Source organism: Arachis stenosperma, chromosome 4, assembly GCF_014773155.1.
Source record: "Arachis stenosperma cultivar V10309 chromosome 4, arast.V10309.gnm1.PFL2, whole genome shotgun sequence".
Classification (NCBI taxonomy): Eukaryota; Viridiplantae; Streptophyta; class Magnoliopsida; order Fabales; family Fabaceae; genus Arachis; species Arachis stenosperma.
In genome coordinates, this window is record NC_080380.1 from 20,697,993 (window position 1) to 20,711,706 (window position 13,714).

Below are 13,714 nucleotides of genomic sequence, written 5' to 3' on the forward strand. Positions count from 1 at the left end.
AGAGGCTGGGTCATTTGAAGAAGTTAAAGGCCTAATAAGAAGAGATGGCTGAAATTGAACTTGTGTTGATGGATTATTAATTTATGAACAAAAAAAATTTTGAATGGGTATCGAGGATGGAATGGGTTGTTGATGTTTGGCCAATGAGAAGAACAATTCATGAAAGATGACATTTCTGGACACAATAAATTTTTTTGTCATGTAAAGTGTAAACAATGTACCCTTTATCCTTGTTAATAACTAAGACAAACAGCTTTGTTTGCACAAGGATCAAATTTGGAACGATAAACTAGAAGAGTTGAAGCATAGCATAAACAACCAAAAATCTTTAAATCATGATAAAGGGGTGGTTTTTTGAATAAAATTTTAGGTTAAGTATGGTTTTAGTCCCAAAGGTTTTCAGCCAGAATTGAAACCGTCTCTCATCTAATTTTTTATTTAGAATCATCCTTAACGTTTTTTCGTATTAAAATCGTCCTTTTAAATAAAAATTTTAATTTAATTCCTTACTACCCCTATTTTAATAAAAAAATAAAATTTTTAAAAAATAAAAAAAAAACACGTTCTGGGGGAGGGGGCAAAGGAAACGCGTTGGGGGTGGGGGGAAGGAAACACGTTGGGGTGGGGGTGGGGGGAAAGGAAATGCGAGAGGGAGGGGAAGAGTCCATAGCCGCCGCCACCATCGCTGATCCGCCCACGAGCCACCGCCGGAACCACGACCAGAGGAAGACGTCACCGCCTTCCCTTCATGTATCTTTCTGCCGCCACCGTGGAGTGCGTCGCCGGGAAGGGGAGCCTGAGCTGCCGATCTACCCAGCCGTGGAGTGTGTCGCCACCGTTCATGCATGCTCCTGCCACGGCCGATCTACCCAGCTACCGTCGCTCTTCGCCTTCTGCATCTACTTCTTTGTGCTTTGAATTTCTGATTTGGCTTTGTGTTGGATTTATTGATTTGTTGCTTTCTGTTTCTGCTTGTGTTAAATTTGTGTTGGTTTTGTTACTTTTCTGCTTTATGTTTCTACTTCTCTGGTGGAGGTGGAGGTGGAGGTGAGGGGTGGGAGAAGGGGAGACGGGGAGGGGGAGGGGACGCGGGGTGGGGTGGGGTGGGGAAGGGAAGACGGGGAGGGGGAGGAGGAAGGGGAAAGGGTGGAGGGAAACGGCAGCGGCGTTGGTGGTGGTGTTAGTGGTGGTGTTGGTGGTGTTGGTGGAGGTTGTGGCAGTAGTGTTGGTGTTGGTGGTGGTGGTGGTGGAGGTAATTGTGTTGGTAGTGGTGAGGGTATTTTTGTCCAAAAAAAAATAAAAAAGACGATTTTAATACGAAAAAAACATTAATGATGATTCTAAATCGGAAATTAGATGAGGGACGATTTCGATTCTGGCTGGAAACCTTTGGGACCAAAACTATACTTAACCCTAAAATTTTAAAAAGGGTTTTAAAATCAACCATGGAAGATATGACTCTATTTATCAATATACAACATGATTGATGGCATATGACCAAAAACTAAGAGGAACATTTGATTGAAAAATGAATGCACGTGCAATATTTAAAAAATGTTGATGTTTCTGCTCTACTATTCCATCTTTTGAGGGATCTCAACGCAACTACATTGATGTCCTTTAGCAGAAAAAAATCAGATAGAAGAAATTCAGGTCTATTATCGAAATAAATAAATTTGACTTTAAATTAAAGTGAGTTTCTATTAATACAATAAAAATTTTAATATGTTGTGAAATCTCATTTTTGGTTCTCAATAAAACAACCCAAGTAAATCTACTAAAATAATCAACAATGGTTAAAAAATATTTATAATTATGAATAGAATTTTGTCTGAAAGGATCCCAAATATCAAAATATAATAACTTAAAAATATCATTAGCTTTGATAAAGCTTTGAGAAAAAAAAAAGCTTTCTTTGCTTTGAAAAATGATATACATCACAAGGTTTTTCATGGTGTGAAGAGATAAAAGAAAATTGTTTATTTCAAATATTAATCCTATGTCCAGAAAGATGTCCCAAGCAAAAATGTCATAAGTTGGATTGGGTGATAGGAGTAGTGCGTGTGGAATTGATGAAGGATGAGGATGGCGGATGATTGATGTCAAGAACCTTCTTAAAAATGTACAATCTTCTCTCATTCTACCCAAACCAATCATCCTCAAGTTGTTAGATTCCTGTAAGGTACATGAAAATTTTAAAACGTAAGCTCACAATTTTGCATGGTTGTAACCTTAGAAATGAAAATCAAGTTGAAATGGAATTGAGGTAAGTAAAGACGTTAGAAAGAATTAAAAAAGAAGAAACTTTTGCGACACCGTTATAATTTGCAATAGCTTGAGAACCATTTGGCATATGAATAATAATTGGATTGATTTTTGAATAAGAGGTATAAAGAAAAAAATAAGAGAAAATATTATCAGTTGCACCAGAATCAAATATTTAAGTACCAGAAAATATTATATAAGAAGATATATGATTTAAAATAGTAAAGTAAAGGAAGAATAAAGTATATGAATATCCAAACTTGGGCTAGGAAGAAGCTCAGTTTGAGAGGGAGTATTATCCTTAGTATCATCTGTAAATGCTGATGTGCCTCGGCCTATCTCAAGAATGCCATGTGTGTTGTGCTGAGAAGGAGTGAGTGCAAGATTGGGCCAAGACAAGGCCCGATCCACTATGATGCCCTTTTCTCTTCAGTACTTCTTGGTCGTGAATATCTTATTAGGATAAACTGCCCCGTGGATATCTTTGCTTCTACAATCCGAACTGAGGATGGGTTTTTGAAGTTAGCTCACCCTTGCGGGATCGCGATCCTTTGTCCCGGCCATTATAGCACGTGTGTTGCTGGTGCACGAAATTGTGATCTCAATGGCGCCAACAACTTGGTACGCACATTATAATATCACTCTTTTTCACAACTTCGCACAACTAACCAGCAAGTGCACTGGGTCGTCCAAGTAATAAACCTTACGTGAGTAAGGGTCGATCCCACAGAGATTGTCGGCTTGAAGCAAGCTATGGTCACCTTGTAAATCTCAGTCAGGCGGATTCAAATGGTTATGGAGTTTTAATAATTAAAAGATAAATAAACAGAAAATAAAGATAGAGATACTTATGTAAATCATTGGTAGGAATTTCAGAAAAGTGTATGGAGATGCTTTATTCTTCTTGAATATCTGCTTTTCTACTGCCTTCATCCAATTCTTCATACTCCTTTCTATGGCAAGCTGTATGTAGGGCATCACCGTTGTCAATGGCTACTTCCCATCCTCTCAGTGAAAAAGGTCCTCTACAGTTTCCCGCATGGCTAATCAGCTGTTGGTTCTCGATCGTGTAGGAATAGGATTTACTATCATTGTGCGTCTGTCACTACGCCCTACAGTCGTGAGTTTGAAGCTCGTCACAGTCATCCCATCCCAGATCCTACTCGGAATACCACAGACAAGATTTAGACTTTTCGGATCTCAAGAATGCTGCCAATTGATTCTAGCTTATACCACAAAGACTCTGATCTCACGGAATAGAAGGCTCTGTTGTCAGGAGAGGCAACCATGCGTCGTGGACCAGGAATCCAAGTGATACACACTCTAGCTTTTGCAGGTAGAACGGAAATGTTTGTCAGTCACGCACTCATAAGTGAGAATGGTGATGAGTGTCACGGATCATCATATTCATCTGGTTGAAGTGCGAATGAATATCTTAGAAAGAGAATAAGCATGAATTGAATAGAAAATAGTAGTAATTGCATTAATACTCGAGGAACAGCAGAGCTCCACACCCTTAATCTATGGTGTGTAGAAACTCCACCATTGAAAATACATAAGTGATAAAGGACCAAGCATGGCCATGAGGCTAGCCCCTAAAACGTGATCAAGATATCAAAAGATGATCAAAAGATGTCTAATACAATAGTAAAAAGTTCTATTTATACTAAACTAGTTACTAAGGTTACAGAAACAAGTAAATGATGCAGAAATCCACTTCCGGGTCCACTTGGTGTGTGCTTGGGCTGAGCATTGAAGCTTTCATGTGTAGAGGTCTTCCTTGGAGTTAAACGCCAGTTTGTAACTTGTTTCTGGCGTTTGACTCTGCTTTGCAACTTGTTTTTGGCGTTTAACGCTAGAATAGGGCAGAAAGCTGGTGTTAAACGCCAGTTTGCATTATCTAAACTCGAACAAAGTATGGACTATTATATATTTTTGGAAAGCCCTGGATGTCGACTTTCCAACGCAATTAAGAGCGCGCCATTTGGACTTCTGTAGCTTCAAAAATTCCATTTCGAGTGCAGGGAGGTCAGAATCCAACAGCATCAGCAGTCCTTTGTCAGCCTCTGAATTAAATTTTTGCTCAGGTCCCTCAATTTCAGCCAGAAAATACCTGAAATCACAGAAAGACACACAAAATCATAGTAAAGTGCAGAAATGTGAATTTTGCTTAAAAACTAATAAAAATATACTAAAAACTAACTAAATTATACTAAAAACTATGTAAAAACAATGCCAAAAAGCGTATAAATTATCCGCTCATTAGTTGCCCAGGGCATAAGGGGCATGATAATTTGACGCCATCCTCACCTTCCTTTGGCTTATCACTAGCAGTATGCTCAGAGTTCCAAACCTCATGTTGGCAACTAAGCACGAGGATTGCGCTTGTTGCAGGACTTAACTCAACACCATATGGCACGAGTTGACAGTATCACGGCCATCCAATAGGAAGGGTTTCAATTTTTTCAGAACGATTTGAAGATTTCATTTGTATAATACTAATCGATAGGGCCTCATTGGTAAGTATTACAAGATGTCGCGGACCGACCATAGAACCCTGTTCAAAAAGCAGAACGCATCTGAACGAGTCAAACATACACCCTAGTACAGGTTTCTTGGTGCTGAGGACATCCCCAAAGAGTAGGGGATTTTGTGACATTTTATATTGGCTGTCTTGTGTTTCTAATAAGTTGTTTCATAGTTGGCTAGGTGAGTCGTATACATATTGAGTTGGTTTAGATCAATCTTAACCCGATGTTTAAAAATCAGTTATAAATTAATTAATAGAAATTTTTTATATAAATATTATAAGTTATAAGAAATCCAATAAGGTAATAAGAAGGTTAGATGAATAATAATCAACTAGGGCAGGAGAGGGAAGAACAGATGCTGTAAATGGTGATGCTGCTAGATGGAGACACACAATCATGAAACCACAGGTGTCCCAGAAATCGGGGGTGGCCGGGTGGGTACCCATGCTTTTCGTAGCATACATCCATGATGTGACCCGTTTGGTCACAGTAGGTATAGATCTTCATCGATGAACCACCATTCCCAGCGCTAACGGTTTGGCCTCCTCTGCCACGACCATAGGAACGACGAGTATCAGTGGCAGTGGCAACGATTTTTGGTTTGTCGAGAATCTCGATGGTTAACTAGAGTTGTCGTTCATGTTGTATAACAAGGGTGAATACCTTCATGACTGGCGACAGGGGATTGAGAAGAAGGATTTGAGAACGGACAACGACAAACCTTTCATCCAGACCCTTCAAGAATCGAATGACAAAGTCTTGGGATCGATGAAGTTAGCTTTCCTGGCCAGAGGCACACAGTGAGGGGACGAGAATGTTCTAACTTTTTGCATAAAATTTTCAGTGATGTATGAAATTCTGTGACAGAGATAACACGTTATTTCAGACAAAAATTTCTTCCTGCAACTCAGCAATTTGTAACAAATCAGACTGTGAAAATAGTCATGAAGTTCTTGCCAAATTGATATGGCAATGTTGAGGTAAATAACACTCTGTGTTTTAGATGGTGACAAAGAGTGAAAAAGTCAAGACAGAACAAGGTTATTGCAACGTTTCCACATTGAAAAAAGAGGGTAATCTGAGGAAGGGGATGAAATGGTTCCAATAAGAAAATTATGGTTGTTCTTGGAGATAACTGTTATGGAGAAAGAACGTGACCAAGAATGATAATTACGGTCAGTAAGGACAAGGCTGATAAGAACTAAGGTGGGATTCTCACTTAGGTGAGTGTAGTATGAGTTGAATGTATCTAGAGAAAGGTTGAAAGAACTATCTTCTATGGGAGAAGAAATTGAAAAAAGAGGGCTTGATTATTAATGTAACACCCTACCAACAGAGCTTTATACCTAGGATGAAAAACAGAGGTGGCGAGGTGCTACGACCTCAAAAAATAAAATTTAATATATAATATAGTGAAAAGGGATTATAGCTAGGAGCCTTTGAAGAAAAGGATAACGCAAAATCGTTAAATTGAAAAGTGCAACACTCCATGCATGGTAATGTGAGCAAGATAGAGCAAGCTAACGAATTTATATACTAAGAGTTCCAAAACACATGTAACAAAACTCAAGACTTGGCTCGCGAAGATAAACCAATCCAAGCACATAGTTATACATATATAGATATATAGGAAAACCCAAAAGAAAACCCAAAATACAGAGTTACGAAACCTGAGTCTCCAAAATCACTTCTAAGAGGAATTAACATAGCATATATATAATAGGTGGAGATAATAAGTATCTAAGCAAATACAAATAACCAAAATAAACCCAAAAGATAAAGATCTTCGCAACATCAGAAGCTTCCAGCATGCCTCAGCGAGGAACCTCATGTCCTGCATCTGAAAACCACAAAATCCGCATGGATGAGAACCGGAGGTTCTCAGCATGGTAACAATGCCCACATATCTAACATATAATATCTTGGGAAAGCCAAAGGCAATCCTAGAACTTTCAAAAGATAATTAAAGCTTAAAACATAACTAAACCATGAAATTAAAATAGGCAACTAGTTAAGGGTCTTCAGAGCTATCCAAGACTTCACTTTCCAACTCCTCCGAACCTCCCAACCACCAACGGAACCAAATGCAACAACCACAATTATTACAAATAGAGAAATCACAAATAGGATTCAAATATAGCAGTTAATCAAGTAGCATTTAGTTGTGCAATCACTTAGGCAATCCAAATAAGACATATAGATGTATATGATGCATGCCTATCCTAGTGGATGATGAGTCTCATCTGTCGATTATAAAGCCAACCCGACAAGTTCTGGTAGCTAACGATTGGACTGTTCCTCTGTTGCGCATCCCCAATTTGAGTTATTCTCACTCATAAACATAATCATAATCATAATCAAAATCAAACAACACCCACATTGGTATTTATCCACGGGGGCGAGCTTATCCGGAACTTTCACAGTGTCCAGCCACACTTACGACATAGGGTCAGCAGAGTATCGAGTCTCGACCTGAAGCACGTGATGGCTAGTCACTGCTTTCATCCAAGAAAAATTGTATCTCAGATAATCATTTCACATTCATTCATACACATTCCATAATCATTCATTATGACCATATCATCAATTATACATCGTATAATCCACTTTTCATACATCACTCATCATAACCTGGGGCAAGTGGGGAGAAACCACAACCCTTGCGTCCACCGGGGAGCCTCTATACTAACCAACCTGGAGCAAGTGGGGGCAAAACCACACCCTTGCGTCCACCCAGGAGGTGCATTCTCATATGTCCAGGAGGAACTAAGGCGGGGATCCTAGCTTCCCACCATCTCGCTAGAAGCAATTTTACAATACCAGGAGGAACAAAGAATGAGATTATCACCTTCCTTCATCTCTCTGGGGTCGCACTTTCGAGAAAGAGAGCTCGAGATAAAACAATCATTCAAATTCATATTTTTATTTTCAGCCATAAATCAATATTTATCATAGCCATCCGGCTCATAACATAACCCATAACCAGCCAATAAACATTATTAAATATATCCCTTCGGCTCACGGTATACACCGCACTTCCATCATCACCCTCAGCAACTTATACAATCATCATTAATCATAATTCATCATTAACTCTCCCCTTACACCACCCTCAAGCTACCACCATTCCTAGCACCTTCTCATTTCTAGGCATACTATAAGGATTTAAGACTAAAAGGATGAAAATGGAGGCCTAGAAGTTTGAAATTCAATTATAAAAACACAAAAGTCATACTTGCTAAAATCAGGGTCACGGAAGATTACAAGCTTGCCGGGAAGGTGAAACATTTAAAAACAAGGTTTTTATAAGAAAACAAAGTAGTATGCATACGCACAGGGGTGTGCGTGTGCATGCCCAGAAGGATTTTCAAGATGTGTGCGTATGCACAGGAGTAAAATTTTCCAATTCTGTTCTCTCGCACAAGGCGTGCAAACGCCCTCAACAGAACACACCTCCCAATGTGTGCTTGCGCACAGCTTGCAAAACTTCGTTGGTTGTGTGTGCGCACAGAGCGTGCTAATGCTCCCAGCAGTAGCCATATCCCCGTGTGTGCGTGCGCACAAGGCTGTGCATGCGCACACAAACCAGAAATCACAAATTCTGTAGCATTTACAGAATTCAAATTTCAGACACCAACTTTCAATGATCATATCTTTTTCTACAGAATTTAGATTTCCACAAAATTTAAACTATTTTAAAGCTTGTTAAATTATTTTTCATTTAATATAAAAATGCATTAAAATTCAAAAACGGTAGCTCAAGATATGATCCATTGAAGTTCATCAAAAATTCATTTTTACAAAAGTTCACTAAATTCTCAACTTACCAAAATTTCAGCTAAAACCAAACCTAAACCACACTAAGCTCCAATATACTTCATAACATACCTTTGGTACCACAAATCACCCTTTTACACCAATTTCTATTCACATTATACCTTCCTCCACCTCAATTATCAAATATTTCACACTAACACATTTTTCAACCAACACAATCACCCGTCATCATTATATTGCCAATAATCATCATGATCAATCACAATCTCAACCTTCAACACCATATTATCAACATCAACATCACAATTCATCAAAACAACCAAAATCATCAAATCATCATACATCATTATACAACAATTCCAACAACTAAATTTAATTCAATCTTATCCTATGGGTCACTAGCCTAAGTTTTCACATTATATTACATTTTAGATACAGAAAACCGAAATCATACCTTGGTCGATTCTCCGCTCAACCCAGAACACCTCCAATTTCACTCTTCCTTAATTTTCAAGACTCCAACACCTCCAAGGTCAGATTTTTAGCACCACCAGCCCACTCCAAGCTTTCCAAGACCTTATCTAAGCTCTAACATATATATATATATACACACACTTCCTAATACACATAACATACACCCATACATACAAACTCAATCACTAATCATAAGATCTTAAGTGTTTCACTTAGGTTAAGGATCTTACCATACCCAAGGATCAAAGAGGCAAGATTAAGCTTCCCCTTCAAGCTAATTGGATCCTATAATATCAAAGAGCCCAAAATCTCAACACTTTAATCCAATAATTTCAAAATCAAAGCTGAGAAAACTGGAAGAGATTCGTGGCTTACCTCCTGAATAAAGTTGTGAGCTTTGTAAAGTTCGGCGACGCAATCGCGTGACCGCAAACTGTGCGGCAATCGGAGCTCTAGATCAAAAGTTATCAAGGATTGAAGATTGAGTGAGGGTTTGGGAATTTTGGAAGGTGTTCTTCCTTCTCGGCTGCCCTTGGAGCGTGTTCAGCATGCAAGAAGGGAGAGAGAAGATCTGAACTCACTTTATTAAGTGAGTGGGTGAGGCCTACGGGCTCGGTTTGGATCCAGTTCGACCTATTTAGCCTGTTCAGCTTAATCTTGAGCTAAATTCTTTAAAATTAGTGTCAAATTTCTCGTTTTAATTTTTTTTCTATTAAATTAAACCATAAAAATCATATTTTTATTTTCTAGAATAAATTTTAATTTATGAGTTAATTATTTATTAAATAACTGGATTTTACAATTAAGATCAGAGATTTTTTCCATTGTTAGATATTAACAAAGCTCAAAAAACTCTGATACCATAACAAACTTTTGACAGTAAGGCAAAAGAAGAAGAGAGAGAATAATATGTATATTTTTCTACTAATAGTAGATACAATTTTAGTATATATACAAAATGGAAAAAATAGACAACTCAACAAATCTGTTCAAAACTATAAAATTTATAAAGAATCTTATAATAGAACTATATTTTTGGGTGATGTCTCACAACTTCTAGAATGGAAAAAAAAAGAGCAATAGTATAAAAAAAAAATCAAAAGGCAAAAATAATAGAATAAGAGTATGATAATTTATCTTAAGTCTCTGCATTTTTAGAAGAGTTCAATAATTTGGGCCAAAAGTTAGTTCAATATGTTTTATCCTTGGTGGGTCTTTCCTAGTTATTGGGTTGTGTTAGCCATCCAAAACATTTTTTTTACATTTCTGATATTTATCATAAAAAATGTTATATATATATATATATATATATATATATATATATATATATATATATTAAATAAATGTAATAACCCGTATCATGTCCGTAATAAAGTTGAAATTATAATTTGAAATTATTAAAATTAATTTGAATTGTAATAATTTGATTAATAAAAAGTAATATGTTATGCGTTGTTCATTTTTTTTTAATCTGATGTTAAGTGTATCAACTCTAATGTAGTTATTAATCATTTTTGTTAATATACTTTTTTTAATAAACCAGACATATATACTCAATGTCAAATTAAATAACCTAGTAATACTTAAATCCACCAACAAATATTTGTATGTTATTTTATTGTGAAGTAAGAACATATCAAAATCAACTCAAAATAAATAATAATAAATTATTAGAAAATTCTAATACACAAATTTCTCTAATAAACAATAAATAATTTAAAATCACTAAAAAAACTCAACACCTCCCTTTGATGTCTGCAAAATATATACTTAAAATAACATTATATCAATATTAGTATATAAAATTATATTATTAGTATAATTTTAAAATAATTTACCAAAAGAATAAAATAATACAGATTTTTATGATAATTTTAATATCCTCAAGCTATAAATGTGGAATAAGAATATATTATCAATTAGTACCTAGAACTTGTCAATTTTTTTAATTGACAGTAATAAATTTTGATATATTTAATTAAGAGATTTAAAAATTACTTTTTTATTATAAGCTCTCAAAAACTTCTCTATATACCATATTCATCGTATAGTTATCTTCCAAGTGTTTGTGATCTTGCAATAGCACTCGTAGATCATCTTTACTCTTTACTCTTGATAAGGCAATATACAATTGATCATGGGTAAAAACTGGTCTAGGAAGGTATATTCTAATTTTTTATAGAGTTTGTCATTGAGGCTTATTTATTGTCATTACAAATGACATAATAATTGAAAATTGTCTTCTTTAAAATCTGACCAGTAATGTTTCGTTATTTGGAATAAGATTCAGTTTTGGGAGAAGAACAATACTTCCAATTTTATTACCGGTTAAAGCATTGCTTCTATCACATGATTTTCCATTCTTCTGACTTGCATTCTCATTTCATTGCACAAACCATTAGTTTGGTCTATATTCTACAGCAACATAATAGAGCACCCTCCTTCATGATCAATTTGTGTGGTGGTAGACCTGAATAATTTATTCCATTTAGAATCTCTGGTGAGAAGGCATCTAACTCAAATTTCATATTTTCCTCCTCAGCACACAAAGAGTCAGAACTTAAGTAAACTCTTTCTTCCAGTTAACCCTGTAATCGTCTTGTTGTTGACATCAGTGATATAATCCAGAGTTATTGCAATAATTGCTCTATCCTTGAATTAATTTTTAACGGATAAATTGGATAACATATCTAGTTACATAAAATCAATGAGGTCATCTAAAACTTTCTTAGAGTTCTTAACCAAAATATCAGGTGGTATTTGAATGATGGATTCACTATCTGTTGTATCACCAATCAAATCATCACCAATTTTGAGTAACCACTCTAAAATTTTTGAGTTCTTGTATGTTATTGTTTTCACCTAGTAACAATCTCATGTTTTCTGTAAACTTTAGAATCTTACAGCTATGCCATAAATATGAAGAACTAATAGAAGACTAAATTATATTCTGCCTTGAGCTTTTAGGAATCACGGATAAAATTTGTCTAAGTTTTTTTTTTTTAGGACAACAACTTTACCTCCAAATGACAAATGAGCATTATACAAATTTGAGCACCTCAAAATGTCTCTAAGGCATTTGTCTAAAGTTTCGTAACAATACTTACTTATCATTAGAGCTTCATCCTATATGAATAATTTAGCCTTAGTTATTAACCTTGTAAGATGAGTTTCCTACTTAATGTTGCAAAAAAAATCTTCATTTATGGTCAAAAGAACCTTGAATGTACAGTTCTTCCATTAGGCAATAGAAGAGCATCAATTCCACTCGAAGCAACATTTAAAATTATACCTCATTTAGATCTAATTGAGTATGATAAAATTGACCATAAGTATTTTTTTTCATAACCACCTATTTTAACCATATAAGAAGAAAAGTCCACTCATATTATCTCTAATAGCATATATTATTTTTTGTTTAAAAAACACTTCATTGGTAAACATATCCTTTAAAAATTAGTGTTGTGATTAATATAGATATCAAAATTATTAAAATATTAAAAAAATACAAGATAGCCGATACAAATACAAGTGTTCAATGTATAATTTGATTATGATTTCTTAGGTGCAGTAGCTATGATTTATAACATTAAATCAATATATTAAGAGGATGAATATATAAAATCCAGATTTTGAGTAATAATTTTAAATATATTTTATTTTTTTATATTTCTAAAATATTATCAAAGAAAGAAAAAATGTTAAAGTAAACACTAATAAACAATTGAAACATTTGTATGATAATTTTATTCTAAAAAAATAGTATTATTGTTTATATTTAATCACTCTTAACGTTCTTTGGCTAATATTTATTGTAAGGTGAATTATTCAACTTTTTTTTAAAATAAAGAGTAAGCTACCTTTTATCATACATGTCTAATAATTATTAGATGAAATTGATTCATTTATTATAATTAACTTTAATTCTTAATTTAATCTAAATTTTGGTAATCTAACCAATTAACAATAACATAAAAAATTCAAAAAATATATTAAAATTCAAGCATAACTTTTTTAAAAATCTTCTCCATTTTTTTTCAATTTTTTAAGTCTTTTCCTTCTCATGTCTCATGCAAATAGATGTTCTTTCTCTTCTCATCGTTATTTTTATTAAGTTTCTTTTACATACTTTAATTAATTCCTCATGTAATATAAGTTATAACCCACTCTAAAAAACAATGAGAAATCTACATTAATAGTAGTTTGATTTATAACCCATTCTAAAAAACACAACTTGAAAGGAATCCTTAATTATCCGTGAGAAGCAAACGCTTTTCACAAGCATCATTGTTGTACCTCCCAATATATTTATAATTATCCAATAACGACGATGATTGTAAGGTCCCACATCGGTTGGGGAGGGGAACAAAGCATGCCTTATAATTCTGTGGATACCTCTTCCTAGCATGACGCATTTCGACGAGTGAGTGTGGGGGCAGGGATGGGGGATTTCGGCTATCATCCCTATCGCCAAAGGCAAAACCGTGAGGCCTTGTGTGCCAAAGCGGACAATATTATGCTAGCGGGTGGTCTCGACTGTTACAGTGGTATCAGAGCCAGAGCCAGGATCGATGTGCCAGCGAGTGCGTTGGGCTCCCTTAGGGGGTGGATTGTAAGGTCCAACATCAGTTGGAGAGGGGAACGAAGCATGCCTTATAAGGGTATGG

General features: G+C 35.3%; 1 protein-coding gene across 1 annotated transcript; it reads left to right on the forward strand.

The window, feature by feature from the left end:
* The first annotated feature begins 642 nt into the window (after positions 1 to 642).
* On the forward strand, positions 643 to 2,096 carry LOC130974753 (uncharacterized). The gene is made up of 3 exons (XM_057899608.1): positions 643 to 909; positions 1,036 to 1,252; positions 2,008 to 2,096. The coding sequence occupies exons 1-3, from the start codon at positions 643 to 645 to the stop codon at positions 2,094 to 2,096; spliced, it is 573 nt and encodes a 190-aa protein (XP_057755591.1).
* The last annotated feature ends 11,618 nt before the right edge of the window (positions 2,097 to 13,714 follow it).

Coding starts and splice junctions, on each gene's coding strand:
- LOC130974753 (XM_057899608.1), top strand. CDS start 643: ATGCGAGAGGGAGGGGAAGAGTCCATAGCCGCCGCCACCATCGCTGAT. Junction 910..1,035: donor CCTTCTGCATCTACTTCTTT/GTGCTTTGAATT, acceptor TCTCTGGTGGAG/GTGGAGGTGGAGGTGAGGGG. Junction 1,253..2,007: donor TGGTGGTGGTGGTGGTGGAG/GTAATTGTGTTG, acceptor TCCTATGTCCAG/AAAGATGTCCCAAGCAAAAA.